At 41.2% G+C, this 13,916-nt stretch overlaps 1 protein-coding gene across 1 annotated transcript in view; it reads right to left on the minus strand.

Annotated features, from left to right (window-relative positions):
- Nucleotides 1-387: 387 nt before the first annotated feature.
- Nucleotides 388-13,916, minus strand: part of LOC122067056 (universal stress protein A-like protein) — a 50,720-nt gene continuing 37,191 nt past the window's right edge. The window contains exons 2-4 of the mRNA XM_042630904.1: nt 8,324-8,427; nt 8,056-8,174; nt 388-690 (exon numbers count right to left, since the gene is read on the minus strand). Coding sequence (XP_042486838.1) covers nt 612-690; nt 8,056-8,174; nt 8,324-8,427 — 302 coding nt within the window. The 3' untranslated portion in view covers nt 388-611. The remainder of the gene's footprint in view (nt 691-8,055; nt 8,175-8,323; nt 8,428-13,916) is intronic.

Consider the following 13,916-nt stretch of genomic DNA (forward strand, 5'->3'; position numbering starts at 1 on the left):
ACAGAGGCCCAACGTACCCGCTCCGATACCATGATAAAGCTTCCATCTTAAAACCAATTGGCTTGAAGTGGGGTGGCTTCTTGTGGCTCTTATACGTGATAGTTGAGTCTTCCACAGCCCATGTGGGACTATCTTAGTAGATTGATTCAATTTATTAATTGCAATGCATTGTTGGCTGCAGACTCAATGTGTCACTCACCAAATCATACGACTACCAAAATTTGCTTGAATATTCATTGTGATTATTGACTGAGTTGGGGAGCCGAGTCATGAGTAAAATAATATCACCTGGACCGTAACTTCCTCTAATATCTAATACTAAAGTTTTTCAACAAAAAAAAAAAAAAAACATTTCTAAAGTTCTGCTGGAGTTTAGGTACATTCATGTAACTTTGTACCTTGCTTCTTGAGTGGTATTTATAGCATATGCTAATCGTGGTTAAGATACAAAATATCAATTGGAATAGTGAGGATCCTAATTACAGCAATACCAAGGAGAGATTTTTGCATATTCTCAAGCCAATTAAAAGATCCAGTCATCATTAATAATAGGATAGACTACTACTTCCCTTCAAAACATCACAAACTCAAGCCTACTATAACTAGAGTCTTCACTTTTGGGGCTTCACAATGAGAATAGGGCATTTAGCATGATGTGCACAATAGTCACTAACACTTCCTAGAAATGCCCTGTAACAAAAATTCAGTCAATTAGGACCATCCATTATTACATATATCTTTCTATCGAAAGGCAAACCTAACGAGAAGGATCTTTCCTTTCTTTCTTTTTTTTTTTTTTTTGGTGGGGGGGGGGTGAAGGGGGTAAAGAAGCTATAACAAGATTTGCTTTCATATGAGGCAGAAAGGGTCCATTACTACCAGTTACACATTAAAGATATCTTATGTGGTGAACTTGTCTCACATTCGTTGATGGTAAGCAAAGTAGTTCCACAAAAGTAGAAGGGTCAACCACAAGCAATATGGAGCAAGCGAAGCAAGCAAGATTCCTCGGATAATAAGCACATGGTTGTTCTTACGACAACCCTACTGCATCGGTACAAGGTAGAACTTGACTTAAATCCAGAGTAGGGTGACACCTAGATCCACAATAAAACTTTGCCTATTACTTGATTCTCCCCTCTCAAGTTTTCTAAGTTTTGTTGATCAACAATTAAGGATCAAGTTTTCCTTCACCATGGGTGCAGGGGAATAGTGGAGGGCATTTCGGACCTCCAAAAGTAGGGGGTGAGTAACAATGACCCTAGATTCGTGGGTGTTTCCTTCACCTACAGTGAAAGAAAAGTTTCTCCAAAAGTTGATGTCTTTGTATTTTGTAGTGTCACAACACTTCAATCGAGGCCTCAAAAGGATTCTACAACCACTAACTATGAGTTGTGTGTGGATATATCTCAATTTTCCTGTTGGATTAGGTCATTTTTTATTTTTTGTCGTTCATTTCAATATTTGACAATATTGGTGAGTAGAAAAAAATAAGAGATTGTTGGATTATGTGTCCATAAAATCCAATATAAAAAATATAAATTGTGCATTTTCGTGTACTAAAGGTTGATGCCCACATTAGCTATATATAAATATGCTAGATAAAAGAAAAGTTTACCTATGAATGGAAAAGAGGATAGAATTCACTTCCTGAATTATCTTAGAGAGAGATAATTGACTATGATTGGACAAAATTCCAAGCTCGGTGGTAGTTTTATAAATATTTACAAAAAAATTAAATATTATTATTTATTCATATTTACATTTTCAAAGTGTTGTATATATATATATATATATATATATTTTTATATCCAATTGGTAGTTGATACTCTCTAAGTTATTTCGACAAAATAGTGTTTTGACGGTAATTTATTCTAGCCCATAAACCCATTATGTGATATTATTAAGTGAAGAGACTAAATGTAAAAACTTCTATCACGTAAAGGGATTTTTAGTTTTTTTTGGCTAAAGATTCAGAAAATTTAATCAAAAGAATCAAGTTATTACACAAAAACCCAGCCAAGCATTCTCCACCTTCGGCATTGCCATCAGCAGAGGACACTCAGCCTTAAAAATTGAAACTAAATCACTAACCTTGACAAATTTATATCCACCTCTTGGAGGTCACTTTTTACTAATTTAAAGACCAAAGAAGGAGATCTTATTCTTTCTTCATAGTGCCTGCCGTTCCTCTCTTTCCAAATGTTGTCTAAAATTAAAACAAAACCAGCCAGCCAAGGCTCTTTAGCAGCCAAACCTCTTCGCTTTCTTTTCCACCAAATAGCAAGATCAAGAACAGAAGTAGGGGAGTTCCAAGACACACCAAAACACTTCAAAAAATTCTTCCATATTTCCATACTAAAACTACACTGAAGGAAAATATGAAAAATACTTTCCTCAGCAGACTAGCATAAGGACCACTGGGAAGGAAGAAAAACTCCCTTAGACTTGATTAAATCATCCGTAGGGAGTTTTCCATTCACCACTCGCCACCCAAAGGGATTTTTAGTTATATCCATCTTCAGTTGCACTTATACTAAATAGTTTCATTTACTAAGATAAAGTTGGACCCATAAATAGATGAGATGGACCAAACCAATGAAATAGACTCTATCCTAGAGCAATGTGGTCTAGTTTCTCAAGGAAGTGCGGCCTATCTAGATTCGGCCGCTGCCCCTCGTCAGGCCTCTAACCTCAGCGGCCATGTGGTCAACATCATTACCCCTAGTGCTATTGATAATGGTCACCTTACCCTCCACTACACTGAATTTGGCTCCATTGATGCGGCTGCCCCCCAAAAGGAACAATGCCAAGGCATGGAAATAGTTACAAGAAAAAAGGGAAAACAGGTCTTCAATGTGGAGCAGACTAGAAAGTCTAACCGTATTGCCTCTTCCAAATGTTTATGATGCATGCCCTCTTCTGGAATGTTTGAGGAATGAAGAAGGTTGCTGCCCGTGCAGCCCTAAGCAACATTCTTCTGGTCAAGCACCCTGATGTGGTTTGTCTAGCAGAACCAATGGTGGAGGTAGATGCTTCCCCATCTCTCTTTTTTAACAAATTGGGTTATGATGCATGCCTTATTCATAATGTTCTTCTTGATAAAACCCCAAACCTATGGGTCATTTGGAAGAGGTCTTTCAACAAACCAACTATTATTTCCATGTCTAACCAGTTCATTTGTCTGTGTATAAATTGGAGAAAAAATTCCATTTTACTAACTTTTGTGCATGCGAGCTATTTCCGAGCAACTAAAAGAGAGCTATGGCTGGCTCTTGCAACGACTACAGTTGGCTCCTCCCCTTGGCTGGTGGCAAGTGACTTCAATGCTTCCCTTTTTTCGCATGAGAAGAAGGGTCTTGGTGCCTTTAACCTTGGGTCTGCATCTAAGTTCAATGCGGCTGTTGATGCTTGCAACCAGATCTCAGTTCCTTCTCATGGTCATAAGTTTACTTTCACGAACAACAAGAAGTGCGAGAATGTTTTGGCTGTTTTGGACAGGTCCTTCTGTAATGAAGAGTGGATAAACCTGTTTCATGACTGTAAGCAAGAGGTAATGCAACGCTTTTCTTCCGACCACTCCCCTTTGTGTATTACCTCGGACTCAATGTTGAAGCTTGCATACTGCCCCTTTTGCATCCATCGTTTCTGAATGGACCATGAGGAATTTATGGATATGTTCAATAAGTTATGGAGCGAACCAATGGATGGCTATCCTATTTATTCCCTTGCTTATAAGCTGAAGCACCTCAAGATCGGTGTTCCCAAATTTGGATGCAGAATTAAAAGCTACAAAAGATGACTTACAGCAGATCGAGTCTCAGATTGATGCTTCTGGTATTGATGGCCATCTTTTTAGATTGGAGGCCGATGCTAAAACCAGATACTTGAAAGCTCATCTTGACCATGAAAAGTATGGGTGGAAAAGGCAAGAAATAAGTGGCTCTCTCAAGGTGACCGAAACTCTAGGTTCTTCCACTTATCTACGAAGATCAGAAGGGTCAAGAACTCGATTCGCTCTCTTCAAAAGGCTGATGGACAACTACTTCTAATCCTGATGATTTGGCTATGCATGTTGTGGAGTACTATGAGTCTATCCATAAAGCTAGCCCCACAGTTGAGCATGGAGAGCTCTTGGACTGCATTCATCATATTCTTGACGACCTAAACGTTAGAGGATTGGAAGCCATCCCAAATGATCATGAAATCAAGCTTACAATATAGGACCTGGACCCTGACAGTTCTCCAGGCCCTGACGGTTTTTCTAGTGCCTTCTTCAGACTTTGTTGGGAGCTGATTGGTTTTGATGTTTGCCATGCAGTGAAGAGCTTCTTTAGATCTAGAACCCTTCCTAAAGGAATCAATAATAGCTTCTTGGTCCTCATCCCAAAAGTGGAAGGCGAAACCTCTCTGGACAAGTTCAGGCCGATTTGAATGCAAAATTTTTTTCTGTAAAATCTTGTCCAAGATTATGGCCACAAGGCTCTCTTCCCTCCTTCCTAAGCTTATCTCTGAAGAGAAAGGTGCCTTTCAGAAGGGTAAGGTCATTCAGTCCAATATCTGCCTGGCTTCAGAATTAGCTAACCTCATATTTAACTATACAAGGGTGGTGGTATGGGGATAAAAATAGATATCAAGAAAGCCTTTGATACTGTTTCTTGGAGCTTTCTCTTCCAAGTCCTAAAAAAATTTGGATTCCCTGATACCTAGATTGCTTGGCTACATCAAATTCTTTGCTCCTCCAGAGTTTCAGTGTTGCTTAATGGAGGTCCGGTTGGGTTCTTTGGTATTGAGCGAGGGCTGCGTCAGGGTGACCCCATCTCCCCCCTTTTATTTATCCTTGCCGAGGAGGTCCTGTGTAGTAGAATCCTCCTTATGCTTTAGGAAAAGAAGTAGCAAGCCATCAAGGGTCCTCAAGGAGTCCAGATGCCTGGTTTTCTCCTCTTTGCTGACGATATTTTCTTCTTTTTAAATGGCTCCATCAGATATTCAGACACTTCAATGACTTCCTTACAAAGTATCAGCATTTCTCAGGTCAACAAATCAACCTCAACAAGAGTAAACTTTTCTTGGGGAAGATGCCTCTAGATAGGAAGCAGCTCATCTTTGATACCCTTGGAATCTCCATCTGCAAGTTCTCCACAAAATACTTGGGGGTGAAAATTTTCAAAAGTAGGGTTACTCGTGAACCCCTCCTCTCGGTGATGGACAAAATTAAAGGGAGGATGGCTGGTTGGAAGGGGAAGCTTTTCTCTATGGCTGGTAGGGTGGAACTGGTTCGATCTATTATATCTGGCATGCCATCTCACAACTTCTCTGTGTATTGGTGGCCTAGCTCCTTACTGAATACCATGGACAGGTGGATGCGGAATTTCATTTGGAGTGGCAATCCTGAAATAGCCAAAGGAGTAACAATCAATTAGGACTCAATCTACAAGCCTAAATAAGAAGGAGGGCTTGGAATTAGATGTCTGAGGGATGTCAACAAAGCTTTTCTCTGTAAGTAGGTATGGAAAATAAAGCACTCATCATCGGCCCTAAGCAACATTATTAAGGCTCGGTTTCTGAGGAAAATGGAGAGCTTAAGAAAGGGTATAAATCTTCCACGACTTGACCTAACCTTTGAAGAATGTGGTCTCTTGTCTCTAGCAAAGAGCTATGGGTGGTCGGTAATGGGGTATCTATTAACTACTAGAAAGACAGATGGGCTGGCTCTTAATCTATCCAAGAAATTTCTGGTTTGAGAGAAGAGTTGTTTGCGTCTTTCTCTATGAAAATTGTGGATTTTATTGACAATAATGAATGGAACTTCCCCACGATTTCATCTTTTCTTCTTCAAAATATTTTCGCAACTGCTTCAACCATTAATATCCCAAGGGGAAACATAGAAGATAAATGTGTCTGGACCCTCTCCACCTCTGTACAATTCAATACTTCCTCCGCCTGGAATGATATCCACCGCTGAAACCCTAAGGTCCCTTGGCATCTGGATGAAAGGCCTCTCTCCTCAACAGTCAACTTTTGGCAGGCGTCTGTGTCACGGGAAGCTTCTTATTGAAGACATCATTAGGAAAAAAAGGCATCTCTTTGGCCTCCAAATGTGTCATGTGTGGCTTCCACTTTGAGACTTTGCCCCCATCTCTTCTTAGATTGCAGTGTTTCTCGGACACTTTGGAACAATTTCTTGAGCTGTTTTGGGTTGATTTGGAAGGATCGAACCTCCATTGCTGAGTTGGTCTCTTGGTGGAAAAGAAAGCAAAGAATTCTGTTAGTAAAGGACCCTTAGGTGGCTGGCTTAATTATTGTGACTGACACTATTTAGCAAGAAAAGAATCATCGATGGCATGGTGGTCAGAGTAGGGACGCCTCTCTACTGTTCAAAAAAATCTTAAGGACGATTAAGGAGTCAAATTTCACCTTACAAGGGTTCATTTGGTCTTCATCCGATCTCCTTTGCTACAGGAAACTAGGGCTGCAGGCAGCTCCAGGCGACCCTCCCTCCATTCTCGAAGTCATTTGGTGTAAGCCTCCCTGCACCTGGTCCAAGTTAAACATTGATGGCAGCTCCACCTGGTCCAAGTTAAACATCGATGGCAGCTCCACGGGGAATCCCGGTCGAGCAGGAGGTGGGGGCATCATTCGAAACTCCCAAGGGAAATTTATGTTCTCATTCAAGCCCTTCCTTGGCATCAATACGAACTATTATGCAGAAGTCATGAGTTTCCTTCATGGTGTCCTCCATGCAATGGATCAAAGAATTACAAACTTGTGGATTGAAACTGACTCTCTGGCAATGGTCACCACTGTTCAAGGTAAGTCTCTTCCTTGGTTCGCCCTTCAAGAGTGGCTCTCTCTACAGCATCTCAGCTCTATCTCCTGGAAGATCTCTCATTGCTTCAAGGAAACCAATCCTACTGCGGATTATCTTGCCAAATCAGCTGTAAAAACGAGTCTCTGGAACCATGGAGGAATTTCCTTTGCATATTATTGAGGAAATTAGATGTGATTCTTTTTCCAAACCAAGATTTAGGTTCTGCAGATAGCTTTGGAGGACCCTGCTGATAACAATGCCGAAGGTGGGGTCCTTTCTTTAGCTAAGGTTTATTGATGTACTTTTATATTTTTTTCTCTCCTTCATTTTAATACAATTCTGATTCTTAGGAAAAAAAAAAGTCTCATAAATAAATAATTTACTAAAGTCAGACTCATCAAGCAACTAAGTAGAATCACCCGAAAAGATCCCACCACTTGGCATGTAGAATATTCTCTAAGATTATAGTTTCAAAATTATAAATAAGCAGCTTTGGGAGGCTCAAGAGACTAGCAAAAAATCATGGGAGTCTCTCCCTCCCTCGCCCTCACTCTAGAAAATTAGGGGATTGAACCCTAAAATGTGAGAATGATTTCATTGCTAGTTTGTCACCATCATCGTACAACCGTTGTTCAAGGGAACCTATTCGCCTGTGAGGAGGCATGTGCACAGTTGATATGTTCCTTTAGATGTACTACACTTTTGATATTTAGATCTTAATGCATATGAGGAGCGTTTTTCGTATGTAAAACCTTTGTTTTGAAATGTTCCTTCCAACAGAGTTGGCAAGAATTTGGATCCAAAACTTTGTGGCCTTTTCCCTGTATATGTGGGGAAAGGCATACACACACACACACACATATATATATATATACTCTATTGAAATTAACTTTATTTAATATTAAATGAGCATCGAACCAAAAATTAAGCCCAAAAAATTAATAGATTTTTCCAGACCTGGGATTTGTCCAAGGATTTTAAATATTAGACTCACATTCTTGTTTGTATTCTAGTCATGTTTTGGATTAATTACCAAACAATGCAGTAAGGAATCACTAATTAGAAGCTGCATACACCTTCATCTTATCAATCTCTAATTTGTGCTTTACAACCAAGCGTAAATTCTATTCAAATTCGGCGTTCTAATTAGTATGGGGAGTATTTCCTTCATACCAAGCCTTCAAAGTCGCAACAAAATTGGGAATGAAAATAATTTGAAGTTTAAATGTTTAATAGTTACTTACCTCTTGATCTTGCTAAGGCATCGGCTTCCAACTACTAGGATAGTAGGATTAATCTGCTCTGTAGCCTCACAAATCATTTCCTTGGGTTCGCCATTAAGAATCATGGCTTCAGCTCTTACCTGCACAAGACTAACAATCACATGAGTGCATCATATAATCAAAACCTTAACGATGTCTCTCTCTCTCTCTCTCTCTCTCTCTCTCTCTCTCACACACACACACACACACATTTTTTCAGGAGTACTCAGTTAAGGGTTTTTGAATTTACCTGCCTCTCCTTGCACAATTTCAATGCACGAGCCATTAGTATCGTGGAGTTCTCTTCTTGGGATTTCCTTACTGACTCCAATACTAAAGGTGTTGCATAATCAACTATAGAGGGATAACAAAAGAGGTTCAGGGGAGAAGTCAAATAAATAATTCATGAAATACTACATGTATACACTTATCTAATATATCTATCAAATATAGAATAAATAATTTGGGAGATTTTTCTTTGAGCAAGCATTATAGATTAGCGTCATACATCAATGAGGTGCGACAAAATGCAATCGTACATCAAAGGTCAGCAAGGTCATTTCATGTGAGAAAGAAAGAGAGACAAAAATGCACTAGTGCACCCAACCCTGGAGGCTCAAAGAATATTTTCCCTAAATAATATATAGCATCATGAGGTGGGAGCTAATATTTACACAAAAAATAATATAAATATTTTCCCTAAAATATTTATATTTTTCTGAAAATATTTATATTATATTCCCTAAAATAATATAAATATTTTCCCTTATATTTCCTCAAACTCACGTATCCTAAACTTTTTTTGACTCCCCTAAAAAAGCAACCGTCCACCTCTCTTCCTCTACTATTACTTCCAAATCACAAAATTGTCCCTAGCCACTATCCACCCCCTCCCCTCCCCTCCCATCCTGAAGCACTAGTCCAGCAACCCACCTCCAACATCCGCCCTAATCCTCTACGTCTCCTCCCCTCTCCACCTCTTACCCCATCCTTCACCACCGACCAACATTACCCTCTCCATGCATCTCCCTCCACCCATCCCCTAATATAACTCCCCCCCCCTCCTTGCAACCTATCTCTACAACTCTCCATCTAGTTGAGCTACATGAGAGAAGAAGGGTAACACTCCTTCATTTGGACCCTTGAGAACTCTCTCCTCATGTTGGAGTGGCCTTGAGAACCATCCTAGCCCTCGATGACCTAACCCTACCCCACCTACTCATTTTGGGATCTCGAAAATTGCTGGGAACACAGATTGAAAAAGCAAACTGACCTAGCGAGTGGAGAGGGATAGTGACTCAAAGCAACTAACGGAATCCGATCAGTTAATACTACAATACATTCTTCGTTGTTCACCTTTCCAATAATTTGGATTTGAATTTTGAACTCCTCTTTTGTGGGTAAGTCATGGTAGTTCAACAATCCTTTTCTATACTACAGAAAGGTGACAGAAAAAAAATACCAGGGGAGGTCAAAGAAGCGCATTGAACCACTTTCTTCTCCCTTTCTTTCCTTGTCTGAATTCATATTTTCATATACGTTTTTTTTTTAGAATTTATTTTTTGAGATGCGAATTCATTTATATCTTAGGGACAAAGTTTTTTGTCCAAGAGTGACCACTATGCCATAGACACAGGGGTGAACAATGACCACAATGCCCCTCCTGGGCAGTGCGCCCCTATGTTTGGGCACATGGGCTTCTCTCGAACATAATACACTTTCCCATTTCTTTAACTTAATAATGATAATAGTTACTGTTATTGCATGTTTACATACTATGCAGGTATGGGTGCGGGTGGTAGGCGGTCAAAGGGTTGAGCACGGAGGTGGGGCTTTGGAGGGGTTTAGGTGGAGGGGATGGGAAAGACATAAGGTAAATTAAGGATTTAAAATAATGGAAAAAATTGTGCACATCTACCTAGCAGGTGTGAGGGTAATGGCTTGGGTTTTGACCTTCACTCTCTCTTTCATGCACGTCTATGAGCCTCGCACCATCGCATCCCCACTCGGAGACATGTCAGTGCCTATTTTGCAGACAGCCTCTCTCCCTTAGGGATTTTCTAAAAAGGAATATTAATGATGGTCCAATATCGGGGATTGGGAAACATAAGGTTTGGAGTCTCCACCTAGGGCTAGGGCATAGAACCCGATGGGTGGGCACGATCAATGTGGAAAGGGCCCCGCAAATGGTCTATCCAAGAGATGAGGGTAAGTGTCCAGTTGCAGATTTGGGAAGTTGTTAGGCACCCACTCCACCCGATTAAATCGGCCTTCATACTATATGCTTAAAAAACGAACATTTTCCCTAATTGATCCTATACCGCATGCATGGCTAGGTTATTGCGAAGGTCGAGAGGGGTGGAGCCTACTGATACAATCACAAACTTTGGGAAGTGTCCCCTGGCTCGGGTGGAGGTGAATTTGATCATCTACTTTCCTTCTTCGGAGACTTTGGCCTTTCTACAACCCTCCACAACTTCTAGGGTTCTTTGGGAATTTCAATAGAATTTCGGGATCCTGGGATAATGCTGATGGAATCTGGAAAAAAAAAATCTGGAGTTGCTAAAAACTTTCTAAGGCCTTCCCAAAGCTTGAAGGATTTTTTGGGATTTTTTTTGGTATTTTTGATTTTTTTGGTTTTGACATGCAGACCGAGGTAATAGGAATGACGAGTATTTCGGCAGAACTTCAATTAGCAAAGGTTAGATGGGAAAAAAATTGAAGACCAAAAGGACTTTCTCAGCACTTTCAAACACTGGGGAATGTAGGTAACTCACAAGGAGAGCGGTAGGTGGAAGGGTAGACCCTTGTGTGTCTTGGGATGGGTAAATAGTCCCAATTTTATAAACCCAAAATGGTGATTTTCACGGGGCCACCAAAAATGGCAAAAATTGACGTGGAGCCTTGCAAAAAGGGTTTTAACATCATATGGGTTTTTCATGGGGCCATAAGATTTTTGAGGGGCATGGCAAAAGAATATTCCCCATATTAGATAGATGTTGATTCTACCCTCCATGGGGCTTATAGCTTCTGGGTGTGATTCTGTGAAATCTAGTGATCCAATCTTTATTCACCATATATCATTGGAACTGTATTTCCAAGTACTATCTATTCATATTGGTGTTGAGCCTCTTTTTGGCTCAGAATCATTAGGGGCTCACAAGGAAGGGCTCTTACCCTGTTGCAACCTGGGGACGTCTGACAATCCTTTTTCATGTCGTTCCCATACTGTCAGAGAATACTTAGATTTGATTCATCAACATACAACGTGTTAGTGTCAATTGCCACAAGATTAGGTATGGCTTGGCCTTGTTATGGATTAGGGTTTTGGGTCCAACTTGGGTTTTGGGTGAACTTGGGTTTTCGAGTTAAGTCTAGGTTGATTTGAAAAGTTGTATTCTTCGTTGATTGAAAGCTTAGATTGTATCCACATCCTATAAATCATCACTGCGAGAGGCGGTTGATGAAAGTGGGTGTCCACAATAGGCTATAAATATATATATATATATATACTGCCCCTCTTGTGTAATGCCCCATCCCGCCCCTCCATTGGTACCACCCTAACTATTAGCTTGCCTATCCCTCTCCCTTAAAAGGGATTGTGGAGCCTCCATTATTCTATGTATTATTGAAATGTAATTGATAGGTGACAACATGTAGATCGAGGCTCTCCTATAGCAAGAGGTGTGCTACACATCGTATAGCACGACACCACGACTTGACACGTGGTGAAACAAATTGCCTAGATTGCTGAGAGCATAGGGAGGGCTATGTATATGCAAAACTTAGGAGTTATCAAAGCATTGCTCCCTTTCTGGGAGGGGTTGTCTCGAGCAGTGGCTGTTGCCATTCACCTTCGGCATCTTCTCTCAACCCATTCTGATTGTACCCAAAATGCCTCACTGGACTGTAAGCTATCAACCCTGCACATAGAACCGATACCTCTTGTTCTGGCGCCATCCATTATCTTCACCACAAACCTAATAGAAGCGCACTCGGAGAGTTGGGGTTGGGGACTAGGGAGAAGGCAAAGAAGAAGAGTAAATTAATTGAATACTTGAGAGGTGCAATCATAGTATTGAGAACCCAAAGACCGATATTGCAATTATTTATTTCCTGTTGGATTATCAGGATAGTTAGCATCCCACTCGAACTCAACCTCTAGAGTCATACTCACACTCAACAACCTCTCCTACATTGTAGGCATTTTCAGTGAGCACAAACTCTAGAGACTACTTGCAGTCCAAGACTACCTCATGAGACAGCAGAGTTGGAATAGGACTCTCACATGTGATAATAGACTTTCTGTCCATTACTCACAGATATTAACTGAGTCCTACCCCATTACTATTAGAGTTTGAGTCTCCCACATGTGATCATAGAGTTTGTCTATAACTCAATAATTGTAATCTCTATATAAGAGCACCATTGTACACTCATTAAATCTAATGCCAATATACAATTTCAACATGGTATCAAGAGCCGCATAAAGCTCCACCGAGCACCCTCCTCCTCCCTCTTCTACTATGGCCAAACCATCCCCACCTTCCACATCCTTATCTGGTGCTCATCATATGATATCTCTAAAGCTCACATCTAAAAACTATGTTTATTGGCGCACACAGGTCGTACCATATCTCACTGGCCAACGCCTCTTCGACTATGTCACTGGTGATAATCGTTGCCCTTAAGACCCTATGAAAACCAAGGCATGGTGTAAACAAGATGCTTTTATTATGAGCCTTCTCATCGCCTCTCTCTTTGAAGAAGCCTTTTCATTAGCAGTTGGACGGACCACTAGCAAAGAGATCTGGGATGCACTTCATGCTGCATTCAGTTCTCCATCTACAACCAAGATTCTGTCTCTCAACGTCTCTCTTCAAAATCTGGTTCACAAACCAGATGAGACCATTACTCAGTTTCTCCATCGAGCCAAGCATCTCTCTGATGAGCTGGCTGCTGTAGGGAAGCCCCTCCCATCAGAAGACTTTAACATCCACATCTTCCGGGCCCTACGCAGTGAATATCAAACCCTTGCCTCCATTATGATGGCACAAAAGGAGCCCATCTCCTACACCGACATGCATGGTCTCCTTATGAGTCACGAGAACCTTCTGCACTCACGCCTTCCCATTGTTGATCCTGCCATCGATGCATCAGCCCATGTCACTCACCAAGGTCGTGGTCCTCCTTCCACTGGTGGTCGTTGTACAAGCTCCTCCTGAGGCCGTGGTCGTGGTCGTGCTAGTGGATTTGGTCACTCTAATGCATTCGTCCATAATCCATGCACAATCTGTGGACGCACTAATCATCAGACAGACACTTGCTACTACCGCCCACAGGGACCTACCAGAGCTGCCATTTTACCTACCCCTCCTCATCCCTACAATCGGCCACCACCTCAACCCAACGCCTACCATACTACACCCTTCCCTACCCCTCAACCCCCTACCATCGCACCTCCACCCCATCACCCCACACCTCCACAATCCTTCACCACCTCTTGGATCCCTGATACTGGAGCCACCCACCATTCCACCCCTGACTTAACCCAATTCTCCACCTATGATCCATACACAGGTAATAACCAACTTGTGGTTGGTAATGGTAAGGGTCTTCCTATATCTCACATAGGCACTGCTTCCATCTCTTCTCCCTCTCGTTCCTTTTCTCTTTCTAATGTTTTACATGTTCCCACTCTCACTTGTTCTTTGTTAACTGTTCAGCAGTTTTGCCGTGACAATAATGTTTACTTTGAGTTTCACTCTTCTTTTTTCTCTGTGAAGGATCTAAAGACCAATCAAACCCTCTTCACTGGACACAGTAAGCATGGTCTCTATTCC

Source organism: Macadamia integrifolia, unplaced genomic scaffold, assembly GCF_013358625.1.
Source record: "Macadamia integrifolia cultivar HAES 741 unplaced genomic scaffold, SCU_Mint_v3 scaffold269, whole genome shotgun sequence".
NCBI lineage: Eukaryota > Viridiplantae > Streptophyta > Magnoliopsida > Proteales > Proteaceae > Macadamia > Macadamia integrifolia.